Source organism: Sminthopsis crassicaudata, chromosome 2 (genome assembly GCF_048593235.1).
Source record: "Sminthopsis crassicaudata isolate SCR6 chromosome 2, ASM4859323v1, whole genome shotgun sequence".
NCBI lineage: Eukaryota > Metazoa > Chordata > Mammalia > Dasyuromorphia > Dasyuridae > Sminthopsis > Sminthopsis crassicaudata.
This window is the reverse complement of record NC_133618.1, coordinates 226,688,832-226,713,645: the sequence shown is the minus strand read 5'-3', so window position 1 is coordinate 226,713,645 and position 24,814 is coordinate 226,688,832. Positions and strand designations below refer to the sequence as shown.

The following is a 24,814-nucleotide window of genomic DNA, read 5'->3' as shown; positions in this document are numbered from 1 at the left end:
GCTAGTTGTGAGGAGGAGGCAGGGTTTCAGTGCTACTGGACCAGCAGCATTTCAAGAACTCCTTGTTAGTGATCTTGTCAGATCATTCGTGGCAAATATAGCTTATGAGTGATGTTAATGAAATTGCCAAAGATCTTGGACAGAATGTCTTGGTAGGTACAACTATTGTTTTAGTGAGAAGAGCTCCATCCCTTGAGGATACTTCTCACAGGACAAGCTTAATTGACCTCCCTTGTTAAGAACCTCAAACTGAATTCAGGTTTCTTTAGACAGGTTTCAGCTTCATGCAAATGGGCAATTCATTTCTATCTCATCCTTAAAATAATTTTTCTTTTTCATGTAAGATATGAATCCCTACCCCTACTCCAGCTGTCTGGTGAAGTCTAAATAACCCTTCTCAGAAAACTATTTTAAAATAAATAAGATAAAACACATAGGGTTTATAAGTGAAAATAAAAGTGTAAGTTTTCGTTTTTGTTTTTTTCCGATCCATCTCTGAAATCTGTGGATCCCAGGTTAAGAACTCTGGTTGTAAGGAACTGCCTGAAACTATGAGAGATTAAGTAATTTTGTCCATAGTCACACAACTAGAACATATCAGAATTTTAATCTAGATCTTCCTGCTTCCAGACTGGCCTTCTATCAGCTATGCAACATTGTCTTTCAGTTTATGATACTGGGTAGCCAATCAAAATTACTTTGTATTTATTTGGCATAGTCTTTTTAATTTGGTTTTGTTTAATAGTGAGCATCTAGGACAGCCAGGTAATATACTGGATACAGCACTAGGATTGTAATGAGAAATTCATCATCATGAGTTCAAATTTAGCCTCAGACACTTGCTAGCTATATGACTCTGGCAAGTCACTTCACCCTGTTTGTTGCAGTTTCCTTGTCTGTAAAATGAGTGGGAAAAGGAAATGGCAAAGATACTTCATATTCACTTATATGTATATGTGTTATTATACGCAATGAGATGTAAGATTCTAGAAGACAGGAATTTTAGCTTTTGTCTTCATATCTTCCAAGCTTTTGCACAATGCCTGGCCCATAATAGCCTCTTAATACTTGTTAATTGATTAATAATAATAGCTGACTGAGTAATCGAGTAGAACTAGGAAAACTTTGTACATAATAACAACAACATTATGCTGTGATCAACTATGATTCTCTTAGCTCTTCTCAGCAATATAGTGATCTAAAATAATTCCAAAAGACTCGTAATAGAAAATTCTGGCCAGGAGCCTGAATGCAGATTGAAGAATACTATTTTCACTTTTTTGTCTTTTTTTCTTTCTCATGGTTTTTCTCTTTTGTTCCATGTCTTCTTTTACAACATGAATAATGTGGAAATATGTTTTTTATATATATATACATATATATATATAAAACATATAATAAAATAATACATAATATAAACAAGATTACACATGTATAACCTATATAGGATTACTTGCTGTTTTGGACAAGGGAGTGAGAAAGAAGGGAGGGAGAGAGAATTTGGAGCTCAAAATCTTACAAAGATGAATGTTAAGAACTATCTTTATATGTTATTGGGAAAAATAAAATACTATTTAACTAAAAAAAGGAAAAAATAATACTAGCTCACATTTACATAGCCCTTTGAGAATTACAAAGATTTTCATATATTATCTCATTTTATCCACATTATCATTATTTTGCATTAGAAGAAACTGAGTCCTGGCAATTTTAGTTGCTGTGCCAAGGGTCACATAGCTGAAGTAGGGTTTGAACCCTTCAAATCTTGACTTGAAGCCCACTGCCTTCTCTGCTCTACCATGCTACTTAATTAGGTTGGATAGCCATTCTGAAACTGCCTGAGCACAGCCCTGTGATTACAACAGTGACTAACAGTGAGGTGCCATAACAACCAAAGCTGATGAGGTCAGGAGCAGCCTGGAAACACTTGGGCATTTCATCAGCTGTCAAAACCATATCCCCGTTTCCTCCCTGAAAAGATCAGGATCCATTGGGTGCTGAGGCTTAATTGTAATGCTGCCTGACCCTGTCAGCTATGGTGTCTCCCTGAAAGGCTGCAACAAAAGCCAGGTCCCTATATCCTAGCATGCTTTGTCAGGCTTCATCCTCAATGGTGACAGTGCTATTAAGAAATTCTAGAAGTCAGTGCTGTCTCCCTGATTTCCCCTTCTCCGTGATGAGGGTAGACCTTGCCACAGCCAGCCAAGAGACTGTAGAGTCTTTTCACAGTTGTGTACTGCCTGACATTTCTGAAGAATTTACACACACACACACACACACACACACCCAAACTGAGTGGGAAAACACGAAATAATAACTGACATCTGGATAGCAGAATAAAGATACAGGTGCTAAATAAATGCTTGAATAATAAATGTTTAAAACACTTGATATATTTGATCTCATTTGAATCTCAAGATGGAAAAAAAAATACAGGGAAAAGAGGATTAGATATGGAACCTGGATTGAAGTCTCACTTCTGCCACTCCTTATTTATCTCTGTGACTTTGGGCAGCTAGGTGACTCAGTGGATAGAGCAGTATACTTGGAAGTGGAAGATTCATCTTCCTGAGTTCAGATGTGGTCTCAGATACATATTAACTGTTTGACCCTGGGCAAATCACTTAGCCCTGTTTGCCTCAGTTTTTTCATCTGTCAAATGAGCTGAGAAGGAAATGGCAAACCTCTCTAGTATATCTACCAAGAAAAACTAAAGTGGAATCACAAAGAGTTAGACACAACTAAAAACATTTTAACAACAACAACCTTGGTAAGTCATTGGATCACTTTGGGGGCCTCTATTTTTTCATCTATAAAATGAAGGGGTTGGATTAGGTGATCTCTAAGATCTCTTTCAGCTCTATAAATTATGATCCTATTAACCCTGTAAGTAGGAACTCGACATAAAATTATCCATTTTCAGAGGAGAAAACTGAACAAGAGGGTACTTGCCCAACACCATTTTAGGTACTGACCAACAAATACTCTTTCTGAAAGTTATTTCCTGCTCTAGGATTTTAGAATTACTATAGGCTATGATAATAGTGCTCCCAGCACTTAGCACAGTGTCTGACATATAGTAGGTATTTAATAAATGTTTATTGATTGATTGATCGCAAGTCTCTATAAGGTTGCTTGCTCAGAGTCACACAGGTAGCAAAGATCAGAGACTAGTTTTTTCCAATAGTTTTTTTCCCCACTTTTCTAACACATGCAAAGATAGTTTTCAAATTCACCTTTGCAAAATCTGGTGTTCCAATTTTTTCTCCTTCCTTCCTCCCTGCCCCCCCCCCCAAGACAGCAAGCAATCTGATATAGGTTAAACATGTACAATTCTTCTAAATATATTTCCATATTCATGGTGCTGCTCAAGAAAAATCAGATCAAAAGGGGAAAAAAAACACAAGAAAGAAAATAAAAACAAAACAATAGCAAAAAGGTGAAAATACTATCCTTTGATTCAGTCTCCATAGTTCAGAGGCTAGTTTTCCATTTGACCCTCCCTGAATATCTTTGAGAAGAGACTGGATGACCACTTGTCAGGGATGCTGTAGGGTAGGGTCTCATACCCCTTAGAGGTATGTTGTCTAATTCTGAGTTTCTTCAGCAAATACCCATCTCTCTGTCTCTCTTTGTCTCTCTTGTCTTCTCTGTTTCTTTCTCTCTCCCTTTGTCTCTCGCTCCCTATCCCTCTCCATCTCCCTTTCTTTCACCCTCTTTCTCCCCACCTCCTTCTTCCTCTCCCTTTCTCTCTTATCTCTCCCCCTGACCCAGTCTCTGTCTCTTTTGTGTGTGTGTGTGTGTGTGTGTGTGTGTGTGTGTGTGTGTGTGTGGCTGGCTGACTGGCTGGTTTTACAAGTTTCAATGTTGGAAAATTAAGCAGGAGTCTTGCCTCAGAACTCTAAAGTTCTGACATTATTCAACTTGACAGAATGGTTGTATTTGCTTTCTAATTCAATCAATATGTCACTCAATAGGATGCAGACAAAAGCCTCTTTTATCTGGGTCAAAGGGTACCAGTCAAACTTTGATCTTCTTGACTGCTATCCTAGATGTCATCTATTAACAAGGCCAGAGAGCCAAGCAACATCTTGGGGAAATACTCAATAACATTTTATGTTATTAAGTATACCCCTACATAAACTACTCTTATATGAAGTATAAATTTCAGCAGATTTACTTGTTTTGAAATCTTTGACTTCAATGTATATATTGATATAAGGTAGTAAATATAGAGATGAAAGAGACCTCACAGATTAACCAGTATTGCCAATGGTTTTTGTTCTTCAAACCTCTTTTAATAAGAAAAAAATTGAACTCTCAGGGTAATTTAATGCACTGCTCATTATTTATTTTTTTAAAAGGCATTATTTACTGTTTAAGCCACAATTAATGAATTTGTAAGGTGAACTCCTTGATTGTTACCATGAAATGAAGAAATTGAGTCTGAGAAAGGATATGGCATTAGTCACATAGCTAAAAATTGGAATAACTGAAATTTGAACTCAGATCAGTGATACCAACTTCAGCAAACATTTACAGTCTAGCATTTGTTTCAACTAACTTCCTACTTCCTCTTCTCTTAGTCCTTGGTTAAAGTTTGTTGCCTCATTGTGGTGTATTTACCAAGAATGTAGCTACGTAATGTGGTGGGTAGTACACTAGATCTGAAGTCAGGAAGACCTTAGCTAAAAATCAGTCTTAGCCACCAGGAGTAATATAAATGTGCCCTTACTCAGCATGCCTGCCTCACAGGGTTGTTGTGAGGCTCAAATGAGATAATAGATCTAAAACTCTGAAAGACATAAAGTATTGTATAAATATTAGCTGTTGCTCTTACCACTTCCTATAGTTTTGAAAAATTAATCCATTTATTTGCCAAGTCATCCTTCTCAATTTCTAAACACAGAACTTCACCTGAGACTGGAATTCCTCAGCCTTGACAAACCTTCTCTCTGTTCCCACTCCTTTTCTAACTCCAGCCTAACTTTCTCCTTGTCTCCAAATTCCTTACTCTGTACCTTCTTCCAGACTCTTCTCACTTCTCTGAGTTCACATTCTCTCCTGTCTACCTTAGGTGGAAGCTACCTGGCTGCAAGGCAGGATCCGGCAGGAGTTTGAGAAACTCCGAGAATTCTTGAGAGTAGAAGAGCGGGCAGCTCTGAATGCTGTGACTGAAGAGGCTGGGCAGAAACTGAGGCAGGTGGAAGAAAAAATGAAACAGTTGGCAGAAGAGACGGAGGCCTTGACTCATGAGATCGCAAGACTACAGATGGAGATGAAGGAAGATGATATCTCCTTTCTTATGGTAAGGGGCTCAGCCTTGAGGCTGGAAGGTGGAAAGAATTCTATGGGACTGGGTTAGGATGAACATGAAGTCTTTTGTATGAAGAGTGTCTAGGAGACTAGGAGCACTGGATGATCCCAATCCTCGGTGTCCCACTTTCAGTGCCAACCAGCAGATATTCTTGCTGAAAAAGTTCCCTGCTTCAGATTAGGCTTGCTTAATCTATTGACAAAATTGCCCCCACGAGTGTCTACATTTTCCAAAAGTTTTGCAATGAATCCGATATCCTTAGCACAACTTGTGTGTGCTTCTTCCCTCTCCTCCTCCCTTGTCATAGAAAAACTGGCAGCTCCTTTGGGTAATGTTTGATGCCAGGAACCAGAGAGATTTAACTGGAAGCATAAAAAGTTCTGTGAGGCTAGGAACCTTTTATACTCCATTCATATCTGGGTTCTATAGTCTAAACAGAGGTTTGGCTCAGCTGGGCAGAGTTCATAAAAGAATAGCAGAAATTAGCAGAAATTAAAAAAAAATAAAAATAAAAAAAGGTTATAGGAATTGAGTTTATTGGCAAAAAAGAATAGATAGAATATGACAGAGTGAATAAAGAACTGACCTTGGAGTCAGGGATACCTGATTTCAAGGCCTTCCTATGACATATACTAGTTGTGTAAACATTTTTTAAGCATTCAGTCATAGATTTTTATTGCTAAAGGGAGTTTCTCCACTACATTCCCCACAATGATGATGGCATAGGTCCAGATCCTCAAAATTCAAAGGACAGACCAGCTGGTTAGAAACCTATTTAAAAAAATAGGGGGAAGAAGATTAATGTTGAAAATTCATTTAAGGAAGATATAAAAACTCACTGAATATGAGGCAAAACTAGGTTGTTCGGAACATATAGTTTACAACAGAGGTATTAAGGATATGGCTGCTAAAATATAATTGGGGAATATTTCACAAAATAAATAAAAATACAATACAACATAAATAATGTTGTGGTTTTCTAAGTCAATATGTGGCAGATTTATGGTTTGCTTTTTTGAAAAGATTTTTAAAATTAGAATAAATATTAATCCACCTGAGATGATTTAAGTGTAGACTAGAACAGAAGCAGAGATGAAACAGATAATCACAACTCAAATTTCTATAGTACTTTCAAAGTCACAAAACACTTTCTTATATAAGAAAGATATGAAAAAAAAGAAAAATGTGGAAGCACAAATATTATTACTTCCATTCTTATGGGAAAAGAAATAAAGGCCCAAGAAAAGTCAAGCACCTTACTAAATTAAATGGCATTTCTTTGAGTCCATGTGAATGGAAAATTAAGGGAGTACTAGTGACTTCCACACATGACTCAATATAGCAGAGCCTTTTGTTCATTTGTCCAACTGGGTCACTGGCTGCTCAGTAAACCAATAAGTCTTGGCTGACTCCCTACCTGTAACTCCCATTTTCTTTTTCCTTAACTTCATCCTCTTTTCCTTGGCCCTCCTTTAATCCTTCCTTTTTCCTTCTGATCTTTCCCTCTCTTCCACCAAACTCAATCCAACTTCCTCCCTGCCCCATCTTCTGAATGCCCTACCAATCTGCCTATCCTATCTTGCCCTGAGCTACAAAACATTTGGTTTAGGAAGATTGGCATTCCAGAAGATGAGGACTGAGGAAGAAGGTAGTCCCAGGGAGGGAAGTGGGGGCTTTAATGCTTTCTGATAATGGTTGTAAATTTTTCAAATTTTTTATATTACTTATATGTGGACTTTAAAAAAATCACTTTAAGTCAATGTCTATTGTGTCAAACATTTTATAAACCACAACAAATTCAAGGTCCTGAGTTTGTTGGTTTGGGTTTGGGCTTTTATTGATTAGGTTGTTTTATGTGTATGACTTAATTTATAGTGAAAGAAATAATTTCATTTCTAGTCATTTCTAGCCATTTAATGAGACTTGTGAGAAAGGAAGTTCAGAATCTTGTCTAGAAATGCTTTAAAGTGTTAGTAATCACCTCAATTAACATTTTAAAGTTAACATAATTTGAATATGGAATGAAATTAGAATATAGAAATAGAATATTAGAACATAATAGATTTAGAATATTCTGTAGGCATGGAATTTTACTAGCTGACCTTGTCATTCAAGAGGTGGGAAATCTAGCCTGTGAGGCAGTCACCAAGAGAATTTGGCTTATACTTTTAAAAGGGCAATATTGGTCTGAAAGTCTGGAGCAACAGTATTGGAAAAGACCACAAGGTTCATTCCAATGGATTTGTGATGGAGAGAGTTATCTGCACTTGGAGAGAGGACTGTGGGAATTGAGTGTGGATCAAAACATAGTATTTTTACTTTTTTGTTGTTGTTTACTTGCTTTTTGTTTTCTTTCTCTTTTTTTCCTTTTTTATCTGATATTTTCTTATGCAGCATGATAAATATGGAAATATGTTTAACATATATTAGATGTTTAACTGTTTAACATATATTAGATTATTTGCCACCTAAGAGAAGGGAATTGGGGGAAAGGAGGGGAAAAAAAATTGGAGCGCAAGGTTTTGCAAGGATGAATGTTGAAAATTATCTATGCATATATTTTGAAAATAAAAAACTTTAAATAAAGAAAAAGAAAAGGCCATATGTTAGAGAGATACTACTCCCTTATATCTTTATTGTGCACATTTTTCTCCTTTTGAATTGTGTCTTCCCTCTTAATTTCTTCCTTATTTTCTCCTACCTGTGTTATGTTCTAGAATGGAGATGTTTGTCATATTTAATAAATAGGGTTGGTATTCTTCACTTTTCATTTTAAAAGTTGATGAAAGGAATGAACAGTTTGTAATTCAACTAAAATGTTCTATTTGCTATTCCCTGAACATGTTATTCCATCTCTTCCTGTCTCAGTGCTTTTCTTCAGCCCTGTTCTGCAGGCCTGAAATTTACCTCCTTCTCACTCCAGCCTCTTAGAATCCCTAACTTTCTTCAAGGAAAGAAGAAAAAATTAAGCATTTGTTTTTTTCTCTTATTTTTTAATTATTAATTTTATAATTATAACATTTTTTGACAGTACATATGTATAGGTAATTTTTTTACAGCATTATCCCTTGTATTCTCTTCTGTTCCGAATTTTCCCCTCCTTCCCTCAACCCCCTCCCCTAGATGGCAGGCATTCCCATACATATTAAATATCTTATAGTATATCCTAGATACAATATGTATGTGCAGAACTGAATTTTTGTTGTTGTTGTTGCTGTTGCAAAGGAAGAATTGGATTCAGAAGGTAAAAATAACCTGGGAAGAAAAACAAAAAATGCAAACAGTTTACACTCATTTCCCAGTGTTCCTTCTCTGGGTGTAGCTGATTCTGTCCATCATTGATCAATTGGAACTGGATTAGATCTTCTCTTTGTTGAAGATATTCACTTCCATCAGAATACACCCTCATACAGTATCATTGTTGAAGTGTATAATGATCTCCTAGTTCTGCTCATTTCACTCAGTATCAGTTGATGTAACTCTCCAAGCCTCTCTGTATTCCTCCTGCTGGTCATTTCTTACAGAACAATATTATTCCATAACATTCATATACCATAATTTACCCAACCAATTGATGGGTGTCCATTCATTTTCCAGTTTCTAGCCACTATGAAAAGGGCTGCCACAAACATTTTGTCACATACAGGTCCCTTTCCCCTCTTTAGTATTTCCTTGGGATGTAAGCCCAGTAGTAGCACTGCTGGGTCAAAGGGTATGCACAGTTTGGTAACTTTTTGGGCATAATTCCAGATTGCTCTCCAGAGTGGTTGGATTCTTTCACAACTCCACCAACAACGTATCAGTGTCCCAGTTGTCCCACATCCCCTCCAACATTCATCGTTATTTGTTTCTGTCATCTTAGCCAATCTGACAAGTGTGTAGTGGTATCTCAGAGTTGTCTTAATTTGCAAAATTAAGCATTTGTTAACCACGTACTATGTGTCAGGCACTATGCTAAGTGCTTTACAATTATCTCATTTTATTCTCACAGAAACCCTGGGAGGGTAAGTACCATCATTGTCCCCATTTTAGAGTGAAAGAAACTGAGACAGACCAAGATTAAGTGATTTGCCCAAAGTTACACAGTTAGTAAGTGTCTTGAGGATGGATTTGAACTAGGAGAGGGTCTTTCTGATTCCCGTCCCAATACTCTAACCACTGTACCACCCAACTGCTTCAAGGCCCAACTCATGTGCCACATCCTCCATGAAGCCTTTCCTGATTCTTCTTAATGGCTAGTTTCTATTCTATTCCCTTCCCCAAACTATTTTAGATTTTGTTGTTGCTATTGTTCAATTCATGTCTGACTTTTCATGTCCTCATTTGGGTTTTTCTTGGCAAAGATACTGGAATGATTTCCCATTTCTTTTTCTAGCTCATGTTACAGATGAAGAAACTAAGACAAACAGGGTTAGGTGGCTGGCCTAGGATCATAGGGCTAGTAAACATTTGAAACCAGATTTGAACTTTTTTATTTAGTTACTATATATATATTTTATATTCACTAATCTTGGTGCTTTTTGTTTCCTTCTAATATAATATAAATTCTTTGAGGGCAGAGGTGATTTTATTTTGCTTTGGCAGCCACAGTGCTTAGTACTTCGTAGGTATTTATAAATGTTGAATTTTATATTTTTTCCTTTAAAAATAAACAATTTCATACTGGCTCTTTGATTTAATTAGGCTCCTTGATTTTTTTTTCCCTTTTAATTATTGGTTTTTAATTAAAAAAAAAAAGTTCTCTACCTCTGATTTAAAATGACCTGTGATTTTAGTCTTTATGCATGACCTTCTTTGCACATATGACTGTATATATGAGTGAACAAGTCAGTTTAAGCTAAAAACCAAAAGGCTAACAACAAGTAATAGATCTATGACACCCTTACTTTCCAAGACTTGGAAACTGGGTGAAATTTTGGGGGGACCTCAGTAAGATTCATACCCATGTATCAGATACATATTGGCCTTTATTGAGTCTAGATGTTTATATTTTTACTGCGTGTTCTTTTTTTTCTTTCAGAAACACAAGAACCGTAAACGTAGGTAAGTTCCTAGAAGTAGCAGGGGAAGAACTTACTTATTAAGCACCTATTATGTTATGGGATTGATGTTGGCACTCCAAATGATGAGCCTGAAAAGAGCAATTTGCACAAAATTATGAGATTGATGTAGGCATAAAATGTTTGGGTTTGGTCACATGACAAATTCATAATGGCCTTTCTTTTGCCAAAAGTAAGTAAAGTGGGGTTTCCCAAGACTTCCACAGGGGTGGGACTGTAAAGTTGAGCTGATCACCATCAGTGCTTTTCCCTGATTGCCTCTGGGAGTATTATAATCTTATTAGTACTTCTAGCTTTCTTTGCCAATTTTCCCAGGACCTCCTATGTGTCAGACATGCTAAACACTTACAAACATTAATCATTTGTGATCCTCACAACAGCCCTATTCAGGAAACACTCAGGTCTTCAGGCCCTCTACCCTATCTAATGCAACCTTTAGTTGCCCTTCAGCTTCCTCATCTATGAAATGAGAGAATTGGAGAATTGGACACAATGACCTCTAATTTGATGGTGCTTTGGTCTCTGATCCTATAAAGCCCCTTCTCCCTCAGAGCCTGAGGGAGATTATAACTAGATTAAATGGTATTGAATTTAAATGCAGAGAGTTTCTATTTAGTAGCAATAGATTTATTCTATTTTTAATATACTCCAGAGGGCATAACTAGGACCAGTGGGTAAAAGTCATAGGTAGATAATATTGTCGTTCAATATAAGGAAAAGCTTTCAAATAATTTCAGCAGGGGATGGTCTGGCTTACCAGGTATTCTGTGCTGGCCCTTACGTGGACTAGTCCCTTAAGTTTGATAGTATAAAAGAATGAGACACTCAGAGGTCATTCAATGTTTAATAGATTTTTTTTTATCACAGTAGGATGTTGACATAGGATCTGAGCATCTCAGATCAGTTCAGCTGAGTGGAGCTCTCTTGCCTTAGCTGCCCATGGTAATCTCTCAGCAAAGCATTTGAGAGAGAGCCTAGAGCTTCTTGTAGCATAAAAATTTTCACAAAATAAACCCAATATGAGTTAGCAATATGGAAACCAAAAAGATAATGCAGGCTCAAGCTTCATTTAGAGAGGCCTAACATATGGGACAAAGGAGGTGATGATAATTCTCTTATCCTCCGCCCTCGTCAAATTACATGTGGAGTATAAGATTCAATCCTGAGCACCTTTTAGGTTAAACACTGACAAATTAAACAAATTGCTACTAGGGAAAGGCTACCAATAAGTTAAAGGATCTCAAGTCTATGCCATAGGAGGAATGGTTGAAGGAACTGGCAATTTTTAACCTGAAAAAGATGAATACTTAGGGAGACATGATAATTGTCTTCAGATATTGGAAGGGCAATTGCATTGAAGAGGAAATAGACATGTTTTGTCCCCAAGAACCAAGCAGAGCTGGAAGCTAGGGCTGAAGTGGCAAAGAGACAAAAGAGATGCTTTACGGGCTTAATATAAGGAAGAATCTGCCTGAGGACACTGAGGGAGTTTCCTCTCTCTGTTAGTGAGTAGTTTCAGTCAATTTGACTCAGTGACCTGTTTGGGATTTTCTTAGCAAAAATACTGGTTTGCCATTTCCTTCTCCAGCTCATTTTACAGATGGGGAAACTGAGGCAAACAGGGCTAAGTAACAGTAACACAGCTAGGAGGTATCTGAGGCTAGATAAGAGCTGAGGAAGATGCGTCTTCCTTACTCCAGGACACTGCCATCTAGCTGTCCCCTTCCCCACTGAAAGTCTTAGAAAAAATCTGGACTAATATACATTATAGGGAGATTTTTTTTTTTGTTTAGATTTAAAGTGTAAGTAGATAGACCCTGAAGGTCCCTTCTAGTTCTATGATTCTGATGCTTTAAAGGTGTCAGAGAAGCCCAAATAACAAGAGAAATAGAAGGAATCTCATTTCTTTCTTTTTACCCTCACTAGTGCCCTTGTCTCATTTACCCCTTATTTCCTTACCTAGGCATTCTTGCACAACTGAACCAGAGCCCATCCAACCAGGAATGCTTATTGATGTCAGCAAGTACCTGGATTCCTTGCAATACCGTGCCTGGAAAAAGATGCTGAGCAGTATTGAAGCTGGTGAGTGGGGAGGGTCTTTGGGCTCTCAAGCAGGGAGGGAAGGGGCAGGGGCAGGGGAAAAGGGAGAGGAAGTACATGATGAAAAACACATTGAAATAGAAGTCTACCTCTCAGATCTGCCTCTGCTCTTAACTAGTGGCTTTACATTGGGCAGGCTACTTCCCTAACTTTGAGCTTCAGTTTCTTCAACTATAAAATGAGAAAATTAGACTAGATGTCCTGAGGCTTCTTCCAAACTTCAACTTATATAGATTGCTAGTGAATACCATGACACACAAATGTGTACCCTGACCCCACTCTGCTTTGTTAGGTTGACAAACACTTTGATTCTGAGGTACATGTTTAGATTTCCTGGAGGGAAAGAGATAGAGAATGGAAATCCTCTAAAACAGGTTATTATGAAAATCCAGAAAACAGAACCTATGAAGGCAAGGGAAATGAAATGGGCATTATGCAGCAGAAAGCTGAGAGGATTCTCAATCATTACCTGCTGAATATTGTTGGCATGAGCTGAGCATGAATGAAATCTGTTGGTTTGAACCTCACACGATTTTGCTCTATCTGCTTGTGTGAGCTGCGGTTTCCATGAGGGCTCCCAGTCCACTCCTAATTCTAATCTTATTCCTCCCCCCAGTTCGGACTCAGCCACTGCTGCTGTGGCTCAGCTTTATTACATAGCTGCTGGTGAGCCCTGGGGACTCTGCCAGGTCTTCTCCTACCCAAAATATTGAAGCAGCTTCTTTGACAATGACCAACTAAAAGGTGCTAAGAGGAAAAAGGGGTGTGTGAGAGAAGCAGTGAACAATATAGGTTTCTAGAATAAAGAAGGGTCAAGGCAGGGGAAAACAGTTCTCCCCATCTCCCCTTCCTCATATCAGATCCTAAAAGAAGCCTGTAGCAGCAAATTTATCCTGATAAGATGTAAATGCCTTACATTACATTCTTGCTAGGGTTTATCTTAATGAATTTTGTCTGACATTTTAATCCATTGAGATGTTCTTGGTTGCTTGGTTGGCAGACCTATTTTTTGTTTTTCCTCTTTGTGTCTCAAGCTCCTAGTGTGGTACCTTGAATATAATGAGTACTTTTTGTATTAAATTAATATTAAGGATACTGATATTATTAATATTCATAATAATAATAATATTAGCAAGTGCTTTATGGATTAAAAGCTGGTTAAATGCTCTCTCTGGAAGCAGGAGATCCCCATTTTGCCTAGCCCCCTATTTGTCATCCACATGACCCCTACTTTTAAATCCACCTATACTTCTTCCTGTACCTTACTCTTCAGCTGGCTCCATTCTGACAAAGTATTGAAAGGTAGTGAACACTACCCTTTAAATCAAAACAACCCTCCCCCCTTCTTGTGGCTTTAACTTCCCCCCTTTGCTATTATTGAGCTGAAGTCTCTCCACTTAAGTTCTAGCAGCTAGATTCCAATGTATCTATCATCCCTACTCTCTCACAAATCTTCAGTCTAATTTCCAATCTTTGGCTGCTTCCTTAGTGCCTGGATCTATTCTCTCCTCAGGAAACCTTCATTGATTCATCCATCCCTGCTAGCTCTCCCCCTATATGTTATCTTTTCCCCTTTTCTGGCTCGCTTCCATGAATAGACCACCTAAAACAGGTACTACTACTTCCTGTCCCCTCACACTTTTCCTAAATACTGTTTGGCTCCAGACCTTTGTGTTCAATTGAAATTATCCTCTCTAAAGTTACCAGTGATCTCTTAATCACCAAATTGAATGGCTTTTTCTTTGTCCTCGTCCTTCTTGTCCTCTCTGCAGCCTTTGATTCTGCTGATCTCTTTCTTCTGCTTGCTACTCCCCTCTCTGTAGGTTTTCGGACACTGCTCTTTCCTGGTTCTCCTACCTGTCTGACCACTTCTTATTCTCCTTTGCTGGATCTTCATCCAGATCATGCCCCCTAACCGTGAGTGTTCCCCAAGGCTCTGACCTTTTTCCTTTTGCCTCTATACTGTTTCACTTGATGATTTCATCCTGTGGGTTCAATTATTTCTCTGAAGAATACTTTCAGACTTATTTGTCCAGCTCTAAGCACTCTGCTGAACTCCAGATTCATATATCTGTTTATTGAACATATTGAAGTAAATATTCCTTCGATTCCACGTGTCCCAAATTGAACTAATCATCTTTGTCTATTCCCGCTCTTTCTCCCACCTCTGTTCTAAACATCCCTATTACTATCAAGAGTACTACTGTCCTCCAAATCGCTCAGCCTCACAATTTAGTGTCATCCTTGAATCTTCTCTCTCTCTCTCATCCCCTCATAATTCAATCTTTTCTTTGTTGTTCTGTCATTTGCAGTCATGTCCAACTCTTTGTGATCCCATTTGGGGATTTTTTGGCATTTCCTTTCCCAGCTTATTTCACAGATGCGGCAAGCAGGGTAAAGTGACTCACCCAGAGTCCCAAAGTTAGTAAGTGTCTGAGGCAGGATTTGAACACAGGAAGAGGAGCCTTCCTGATTCCAGGCCCGGCACTCTAACCATAATGCCATCTAGCTGCCCCAAGTCAATTGTTAAGCCCTATAAATTCTTTCTTTGCCATATTTCTTGTATATGTCCATTTCTCTGCTCCAATACTCTTGCCACCCTGATATAGACTCCTCATCATCTCATACCTGGACTATTGTAACAAACTGCTGGTCTCTCTGCTCTACTTCTTCCCACTCCGGTACATTCTCCACGCAGCCACCAGAGTGATTTTCCTAAAGCATAGGTTCAATCATGTCCTTTCCCTCCTCAATAAACTCCAGTAGCTCCTTATTGCACCCAGGATGGAATGTAAAATCCTCTCTTTGACTCTGAAAACCCTTCATAAGTTGACCTCTTCCTACCTTTCAAGTCTTTGGACCTTATTTTTCTCCATCTTCTCTGTGGTCCAAGGACACTGGCCTTCTCATTCTTCTTACAAGAAACTCAGTCTCTCAACTGAATGCAACTGAATGTGGCTTTTCCACATGGCAGGAATGCCCTCCTGCCTCATCTCTGCCTAGATCCCCTGACTCCTCAAGTTCCAGCAAAAATCCCACCTTTATTAAGAAGCCTTTTCCTGCAATGCTAAATTCTCTCTGAAATGACCTCTACTTTACCCATATTTATCTGTGCAGACATAGCTGTTTGCATGTTGCCTCCTGTGAGCTACTTGAGGGCTGGAACTTTTTTACTTCTTTGTCCCCAGAGCTTCATGCAGTGCCTGGCACATAATGAGGACTTAATAAATGCTTGTTGTTGGCTTGCTCGATGCTGGGTGCGTGAAGACAAAGAATGAACCAATCCCTATTCTGGAGGAGCTTTTGTTCTAATGGGGGAGATAACAAGTACACATATACCCGCCTGATTCATCCTTTCCCCATTACTGGGAGGATTACCCACTAACTTTCCCCACAGTTGATTCAGTGACCCCCCTAACATCCCTCTACATTCAACTCACCTCTCCTAGAACACTGCTCTCCCCCCCAATCATCCAACCTCTGTCATCCCTAGTTTCCTGCATCCTTAGCCTTGAACCCTCTGTTTTTCCTCTCTTTCACCATGCTCTGCTTATCCCACATATCCAAGCTCAGAGTCTGCCTGGTGGGAAGTTTAACAAAGAGGTGCAGCTGGCACATATGGCAGCTAAGGCTTAACTTAAAGCCCACTCTAGCCTGGGATCTGTGAGTGAGCAAGAATGCCCGCCCATGCAAATGTAAGACTATCCACCAGATGGCAGCAACAGCAGCCTTTCATGGGAAAAAATTCTGAGATGCTCCATTCAGATCACCATTTTCAGGTAATAGACCCCTTAGTCAATCCGGTAAAGACTATGGATCTCTTCTTAGAATCGTGTTTTTAAATGCATCAAATAAAAAAATACACGGGATTACAAAGGAAACCAATTTTGTTGAAATTCACTCTTTTGAATACTTAAAAAAAAAGGCAGGATTACATGTATTTAATTGATTGTTATCTGGGGGAGATGGGAAAGGAGGGGAAAAAATTTGGAACATAAGGTTTTGCTGGGGTGAGTGTTGAAAACTATCTTTGCATGTATTTTGAAAAATAAAAAGCTTTTATTGTTTTAAAAAATAATAAAATCAAAGGATTCCTCTCCCTCCAAAAAATACATTAATCTGAATGATCAAGATTTTAGGGATCTTTGTGGAATAAGAGAATGTTAGAGCTAGAGATCATCTCATCCAATAGCTGAAGTACCAGGTGGGCTGACCTCCACAAAGTGGTTCTAATAGGCAGGCAGGAAATCAGCATTTATCAAACAATTACTATGTGCCAGGCACTGCACTGAATGCTGGGAATGAAAATACAAGTGAAAGAAAAGTAGTCCCTGCCCTCACAGAACTTATATTCTAGCAGAGGAAGATAACACAAAAGGGAAAGGGCACTTGCTCCAGGGAAATACTCCTGGCTAGAAGGCATAGTCCCCTACAGTATTTGTTGGCTTTCAGAGCAATATCTTTTTACCTATCCATCCATCTATCTGTCTGTCTCTCTATTTATCCATCTGTCTGTCTATCCATCTATATATATCTTTTCCTCCCAGTTCTTCTTATTCTCTGAATTTCAATACTGTGTGCTGTGTATAAAGACAGATGCACACACACACACACACACACACACACACACATTCTATCTATATATGCACCCAGACACATATATATTCATATATATACATATATCTCACTCTAAAGACCAACTCTATCTGTGTGTGTAATTTTGATATATAGTTGTTGCTAGAAGATGTGACCAATAATAAAGGATGACCTCCAGCTTCTGCTGCGGTCTTCTACAATCTCTAGCAGTGCCCACTAGAGTCAGCTTCTCATAGTACTTAGGGAGGAAGCAGGATGCCAGTTCTGCCAGTAGTAGGCAGACAATAAGTGAGGCAATAGTAACTGCTAACACTTAGCCCTTGACCCAGAAATCTTGACATGTCCTCTATATTTGGTGTACCTCAGGGAGTGTAGTTTCCTTCAATTCAGCTGAATTTAGTCACCTATTATATTCCAAGCACTGTGCAAGGCACTGGGGATAGAAAGAGAAATATTAAATCCTCTCTGTCCACAAGACACTCAATATTCTCTTTGGGAATAGCAACATAGATGGGGAACTTTGTATCCTACAAGTAAATACCATGTTTAGAAGGATTGCATATATTTAACCTATATCAGATTGCTTGCTCTCTTGGGTAAAGGGGAGATGACAGAGGGAGGGAAAAAAATTTTGGAACATAAAATCTTGCAAAAGTGAATGTTGAAAACTATCTTTACATGTATTTGGAAAAATAAAATACTATTGAGCAAAAAAAAATTAATATCAAAAAAATACATGTAAATACAAAGAAAGTAATGAAGAAAAAAATCTAAAGGCCTTGGAAGGAGGTAACCATTAGAATGAGCTAAAGGGTCCAAAAAGAGGAGGTAAAGGAGGAAAGCATTTCTGGGCATGCAATAGAGCCTATGCAAATACATAGTGGATGAAATGGAATATGTATGGGGAACAGCACACAAGTTCCAGTTTGGGGTGAAACTTGGAGTATACATTGAAAAGTAATATGAAATTAGTGTAGAAAGCTACATTGGAGCCAACTTGTTTGGGGCTTCAGTTTCTATAACAACCAGATCCCTACCTCAGGGGAAGGCATCTGCTGAAGGAAAGAACATGAGAAGGGCTTGTGGTGATTGTTCAGTCATTTCCAGCTCTTTGTGAGCCTGTGGAACCTCTGCCTGTGGAATTTTCTTGGCAAAAATACTGGAGTGGCTTGCCATTCCCTTCTCCAGGGTCATGTGGTATCTGAGACTATATTTGAATTCAGGTATTCCTAATTCTAGGCCAGCACTCTATCCACTAAGCCACCTAGCTGCCTCCCAAGAAAAATTTAGGTAACAGAATATAACCCAGTCAAGAAGCAACCCTCATTAAACCTAAGCTCCTTTGTATCATCCATGTCACTAATCTTTAGCTTCCTGTAAACTTTACCTACCAAGGTGCTTAGTCTCAATGCAGGGGGTATGGAATCTCTCTTCCCAAGGCCTGGCTATTATATGCCCTATTGCTCTAGCCCAAGAAGTACCCCTCCATTAGCCAGATTGTCTATACCACTGGGGACAGGTGGGCTATGGGATGCCTTTAGTAACAGCCTTGAAGTTGGAGCCTATTTTCAGACCTTTGAGGCTGCTTTCACAGGGCAGATTTGAGGTGGGACATACACCAGGAATCATAGATATAATCATAGAAAAGTACATTCTAATTCTAGGCTGTTTAGTCCAGCCTTGTTTTATAGCTAAAGAAACTGAGGCCCAGAGAAGTAAAATGGCTTTCCCAAAGTGATATAAGTATCAACAACTACTAGCTTCAAGTGCTAATCCAAATTCAGGTTCATTGTATTATGCTACCTGAGCATCCCAAAGTCATTTTTGATAACTTCTGGCAAACTTAGGCCATGTTACAGTTCCAAAGGATCAGGTTCCCTACCCATGAGTTTTCAGAGTTTCTAAGAGAGCAAAAAGATGGATAAAAGTAAATGGTATCCCTTATAAGGGGCAGCTAGGTGGCTCATTGGATGACTCATTATCCTGCTGTCAAGAGGACCTGAGCTAAAATCTAATCTTCAGAAACATACTGTCTGTATTAACCTGAGCTAGTCATTTAATTTTGTTGTCTCAGTTTCCTTATCTGTAAAATGAGCTGAAGAAGGAAATGGCAAACCACTCCAGCCTCTGCCAAGATAACAACCCAAATGGGGTCATAGAGAGTCAGAGAGAACTGATTAATTAAACCAAAGCTTCTTAAACTATGGTTTGCGGCTTCATATAACTGAATGTGGATTTCATAAAATTATGAAGTATTATTAGTAAATGTTTGATTTGTATACCTATATACCTAGGATCCCATAAAATTTCTCAGGTGAAAAGGGGTCACAAATGGAAAAAGTGTAAGAAGCCCTGAACTAAACAACAACAAATGCTTTCTAACCTTCCTCCCTCAGGTTTGACATATCAGGACCTCCTAGCAATAGAATGAAATCTTTCTCTGAGTTCCCAAACTGACCTATTAGCTTCAAGGCCTTGACCCTCTTTCCACTGGCTGTATCCCCCCAGAAATGGCCATTGATACCTCAGGGGCATCTTAGAGTTCAGTGAACCCTCCAGAGCCTGGACCTTGTATCAAACCACATTGAATGATGTGACAGTGTTCCTCAGTAATCAGGACCATAACTTGTAAAGGCAACATTTTAACTCTCCTTCAGTGACTACAAGAATCGTGAGGCAGGTCCAGCTCCTCTGGAGCTAACTTCTATTGTATCATAGACCCCGTGGCAGTCCAATAAAACCTATGGATCCCTTTCCAAAATAATGAATTTAAATGCATTAAATAAAATACACAGGAAAGCCAATTATGCTGAAAGTTATTCAAATATATTTTCAAAAAATATTTTAAAAACCAAGTTTGTAGATCCTGGGTTAAAAACTGTTGCAGAGCCTCTTAGGATAGGAACAATACTAGTTGTTGTAATGGTTGACTCTGTAATCCAAAGGGGGCTGACCAGGTATTTTCCACTTCCAAGAAATCCAGGAGAGCCTGCATGGTAATAGTTGTATGGCTTGCTTCAGACTAAGGCAGCTCCAGTTCAAACCCCGTCTCACATTAGCTGTGTGATTGCTTAAGTTCTTGCTGTCCAGGCAACTGTCTCCGACTGTAAGTTATAGAGAGGGTGCCAGTCTCCACTGGTAAAGAGGATTTCCTCATCAGGAGTGCCCTATGCCTGTGAAATGTGGGGAACACCATCAGAAGGGACCGAGGGGACAGAGATGAGCTGGGTGGAGAGGAATTTGTGCTGAAACCTCTCTTCTTCTCTCCTAGTGCCCTTCAGCTTTGACCCCAACACAGCCGCCGGCTGGCTCTCCGTCTCTGATGACCTCACCAGGGTCACCAACCACGGCTATCGGGTGCAAGTGGAGAACCCCGAGCGCTTCTCGTCCTCGCCCTGCTTGCTGGGCTCCCGCGCCTTCTCCCACGGCTCCCACACCTGGGAGGTGGATCTGGGCGGGCTGCTTAACTGGCGGGTGGGTGTAGCTCGGACTCGTCCTGAGTCTGGTGGGGACGGGCACTCGCACAGCTGTTACCATGATGCCCGCTCGGGCTTCTGGTACATCTGCCGCACCCGGGGAGTGGATGGGGACCACTGCGTGGCATCCGACCCTTCTGCTTCACCCCTGGGTCTGGCGTTGCCTCAGCGCCTGCGTGTAGAACTAGAATGTGAGGAAGGCGAGCTCTCTTTTTATGATGCTGAACGCCAATCCCACCTCTACACTTTCCATGGTCGCTTTGGGGAGGTGCGGCCCTATTTCTATATAGGAGGTACCCGGGCAGACTCTCCCCCTGAGCCCCTGCGCCTCTGTCCACTCCATATTCAGGTCAAGGAAGAGTTCTAATGCCAGGGACTTTGGAGTTAACTGGTGTCCCTCCTTCCCAGTCTTCCCATTGCCCTTTCCCTGGTATTCCTGTTCCTTCTCTATATTTATCCATACCTGCCACTGTCTTCTCCCCATTGTGGTAAAGGGGAATGAACACTGGTTTTAAGTCACAGGGCCTGTGTTCAAATCCCAGCTCCACTACTTAATATTTGTGTGACCTTGGGAAAGTGAATATCCCTCTCCTGGTCTTTTGTTCCTTCATTTTTATTTTATTTTATTTTTCAGAGACTAAGTCTCTCACTCAGGCTGCAAGTGTGATAGCCACATCAGGACCCACACCAAGGCTGATGGGTACAAAAACTTTAATGCTCCATTTTTCCAACCTGGATCGGTTTCCCCCTCTTTAAACAGCCTGGTTTCTCCCCCTCGTTCTCAGGGGCTTCCCATAGTGATGTTAGACAGCATAGTCATTTAGCAAAGCTCCATTGCTTAAGTGACTGACTTCTGGAGAGGATATAAAGCAGAGAGCAGCTAAGCTACAAGAAGCCCAAGTGCCTGATTTATGCTCAGCTGCTGCTGACTCAGCAGGCATGTTTTACCTGGCTCACCTTAAATGGCCTTCCATGCTTCTTCTCTGGTCCTTTTTTTTTTCTTAAATTAAAGTTTATTTCCACAAAGATTTGCCTCCTCTCCCTTTCCTCCTTTTCCCTTCCCCTAAGAAAAGTAAAATGCTTGTTAAAAACATGCACAGTCAAGCAAAGCAGATTCCCACAGTGGCCATGTGCCAAAAATAGGTCTGTTTTCACTCTTGAATCCATCACCTCTGTCAGGAGGTGAGTAGCACTTTTCATCATGAGTTCTCTCGCATTCTGGTTGGCTGTTGTGTTGACCTAATTGGACTGTTCCTTCTCATCCTCCCTTCCCCAGTACCTAAAGAAAGTTGCCACAGCCCAGTTCCCAGCCTCTCTCTGCACTTTCTCCTTGCTCATAACCTTAGCTTATCAATGAGCAGGGCCCAATACACAGCATAACACATTGCCCAAAACCGTGCCATAAAGAGAATTGTGGAAACATCACCCGTGTCTATATCAGAATGACATCCTGACTGTAGGGTATTATTCACCATAGGCTTAGAAGCAGACAAATCATAGAAATAACCAGCAGAATATCTTATGAGATAAAACCTACACAAATCTCTAATCTAAATTCTCTAAAATGGGTATAGGTGTTTTGTACACATTGATTAAAGCACCCCAAGGTACCATAAAGTGTAAATGCTGCATGTAAAGATAAAATTACTATATCATAGTTTGGACCTATGATACAATGAAAATAAATATTGGACATTTAATTACCCATGCTGCTTGTCACTTTGGAATTTGGGATAGCTATCTAAGGTAGATTCATCTTCCTGACTTGAGATGGGACCTCATACTTCCTAGCAATGTGACTCTGAGCAAGTTACTTAGACATGATTGCCTCAGTTTGCTCATCTGTAAAATGAACCGGAGAAGGAAATGCTAAACCCTTACAATATCTTTGTCAGATATGACTTAATAGCAAAATCTAGGGAAACCTGATCTAATGCTTTGTTTTTCCTTTCAGTAATTTCCCAGATGTATAGTTGTGAATCATGGAATAACTAGTCTTAGAAAAATTGAAGTTGATGTGCAGTCATAGAATAATGGGGAGGCACATGGTAGTTATAAGCAAGCTGCAACATATTTTTTAATTTTTGTTAAATAATAGCAAAAATATATGCAAAAATAGTTTTCAACATTCATCCTTGCAAAACCTTGTGTTCCAAATTTTTCTCCCTCCCTTTCCTCTACCCCTTCTCCTAGACAGCAGACAATCCAATATATATTAAACATGTGCAATTTTTCTATATATATTTCCACAATTATCATGGAGCACAAGAAAAATCAGATCAAAAGGGAAAATGAGAAAAGACAAAAAGTAGGCAAACAACAAAAATGGTGAAAATACTGTGTTGTGATCCTCATTCAATCCTGACAGTCCTTTTCTGGATGCAGATGACTCTCTCCAAGACAAGTCTATTGGAACTGGCCAGAATCACCTCATTGTTTAAAAAAAAAAAAAAAAGCCACATCCATTAGAATTGATCGTTGCATAATCATCTTGTTGTGTATAATGTTTTCTTGGTTCTTCTCATTTCACTTATTCAGCCATTCCCCAACTGATAGGCATCCACTCAATTTTCAGTACCTTACTACTACAGAAAAGAGCTGTTATAAACATTTTGCTGCAACACATTTTAAACAAAGAATTATGTGAGAAAAAAAATAAATCCAGAAATCTAGGTACAAGTGGTAGCTAGATCTCTAGTACAGAGCCCACAACCTTTCCTAAGTGCTGCAAGAACCACTTTAAATATGTAATTGTTAAATATTTAATAAAATAAATACAAAAATAATAAGAACATAGATAATACTACATTATAAAACTATGTCAATATGTTATCCACAGAAATCCTTCTATATGAATTAATAGCTCCTGATTTTATGTGAGTTTGACATCACTGCTCTTATACTATCAGTATAGGGCTATATTTCAAATATTTTATGAATGAAATAGGGTTTGGAGGCCTGTCCTGAGATCTAACCATCATGTAGCTCATAGTTCTATGGGGAAATGGCTTCTAAATTTTACAGTCATTTCAGGAAGATTCTTTGGGAGTAAAAAGAAAAAAAATTAGTATTTCATTTTTCCATGTAAAGCCATTCCTAACATTCACTTTTTAAAATTTTGAGTTCCAAATTCTCTTTCTTTCTCCATGCCCATTGAGAAAGAAATCTGTGTAATAGAGATTAGACATGTAGTCATGTAAAATATTTCCATAATAGTCATGTTACGACAGAAAACAGACTAAAACAAAAACCCAAACTCAAAAATAAAGTAAAAGTATATTTCAACCTATATTCAGATATTATCAGTTCTTTCTTTGGGTGTGAATAGTATTTTTCATCATAAGTCCTTCAGAGTTGTTTTGGATTATTGTATTGCTGGCAATAGCCAAGTCATTAATAGCTAATTATCTTACAAATTTGATGTTATTTTGTACACAGTATATTTCACTCTGCATAAGCTCATGAAAGTCTTTCCAGGTTTTTCTGAGAGCATCCTGCTCATCACTTCTTATAGCACAATAGTATTTCACCATAATCACATACCATAATTTGTTCAGCTACTCCCCAGTTAAAGAGCAATGCTCTCAATTTCTAATTTTCCCACAGAAAATAATTGCTACAAATATGTTTGTATACAATACATCTTTTTTTTGCTTTTAGTTTTTTTCTCTCTTTTGGGATACAAACCTAATAGTGGTATTGTTAGGTAATCGGATATGCATGCCTTTTATAGCCCTATATAGATAGGGTTCCAAATTGCTCTACATAATAACTGAATCAGTTTACAACTCCACTAGTAATGCATTAATGTCTCGTTTTCACCACATCCTTTCTACTATTTATCATTTTTTTTTCTGTTAGCTGTTCTATTATGTATGAGTTAGTACGTCAGAATTGTTTTAATTTGCATTTTTCTGAACTGAGTTAAAACATTTTTCATATGGCTATTGATTACTTTGATTACTTCATCTTCTGATCGTTTTTATCAATTGCAGAATAACTTAGAACAAACTATTTAAAGTAAGAGGCTGCCTGTATAAAGTTATAAACCAAGATGTTTTGAACAAATTAACAAATAATTTTTATTATACCTAACATTTTTATAACATAGTGCCAGGCACTATGCTAAATGCTATAAAATATCTCATTTGATCCTCACAACAACCTTGGGAGGTAGATACTACTATTATCCCCGTTTTACAAGTGAAGAAACCAAGGCAAACAGAAGTTAAGTCATTTGGCCAGCTAGTCACACAGCTAGTAAG

General features: G+C 38.8%; 1 protein-coding gene across 1 annotated transcript in view; it reads left to right on the top strand.

Annotated features, from left to right (window-relative positions):
• TRIM35 (tripartite motif containing 35) overlaps nt 1-22,254 on the top strand; it is a 37,983-nt gene extending 15,729 nt beyond the window's left edge. The window contains exons 3-6 of the mRNA XM_074288375.1: nt 5,078-5,308; nt 10,338-10,360; nt 12,341-12,459; nt 20,345-22,254. Coding sequence (XP_074144476.1) covers nt 5,078-5,308; nt 10,338-10,360; nt 12,341-12,459; nt 20,345-20,916 — 945 coding nt within the window. The 3' untranslated portion in view covers nt 20,917-22,254. The remainder of the gene's footprint in view (nt 1-5,077; nt 5,309-10,337; nt 10,361-12,340; nt 12,460-20,344) is intronic.
• The last annotated feature ends 2,560 nt before the right edge of the window (nt 22,255-24,814 follow it).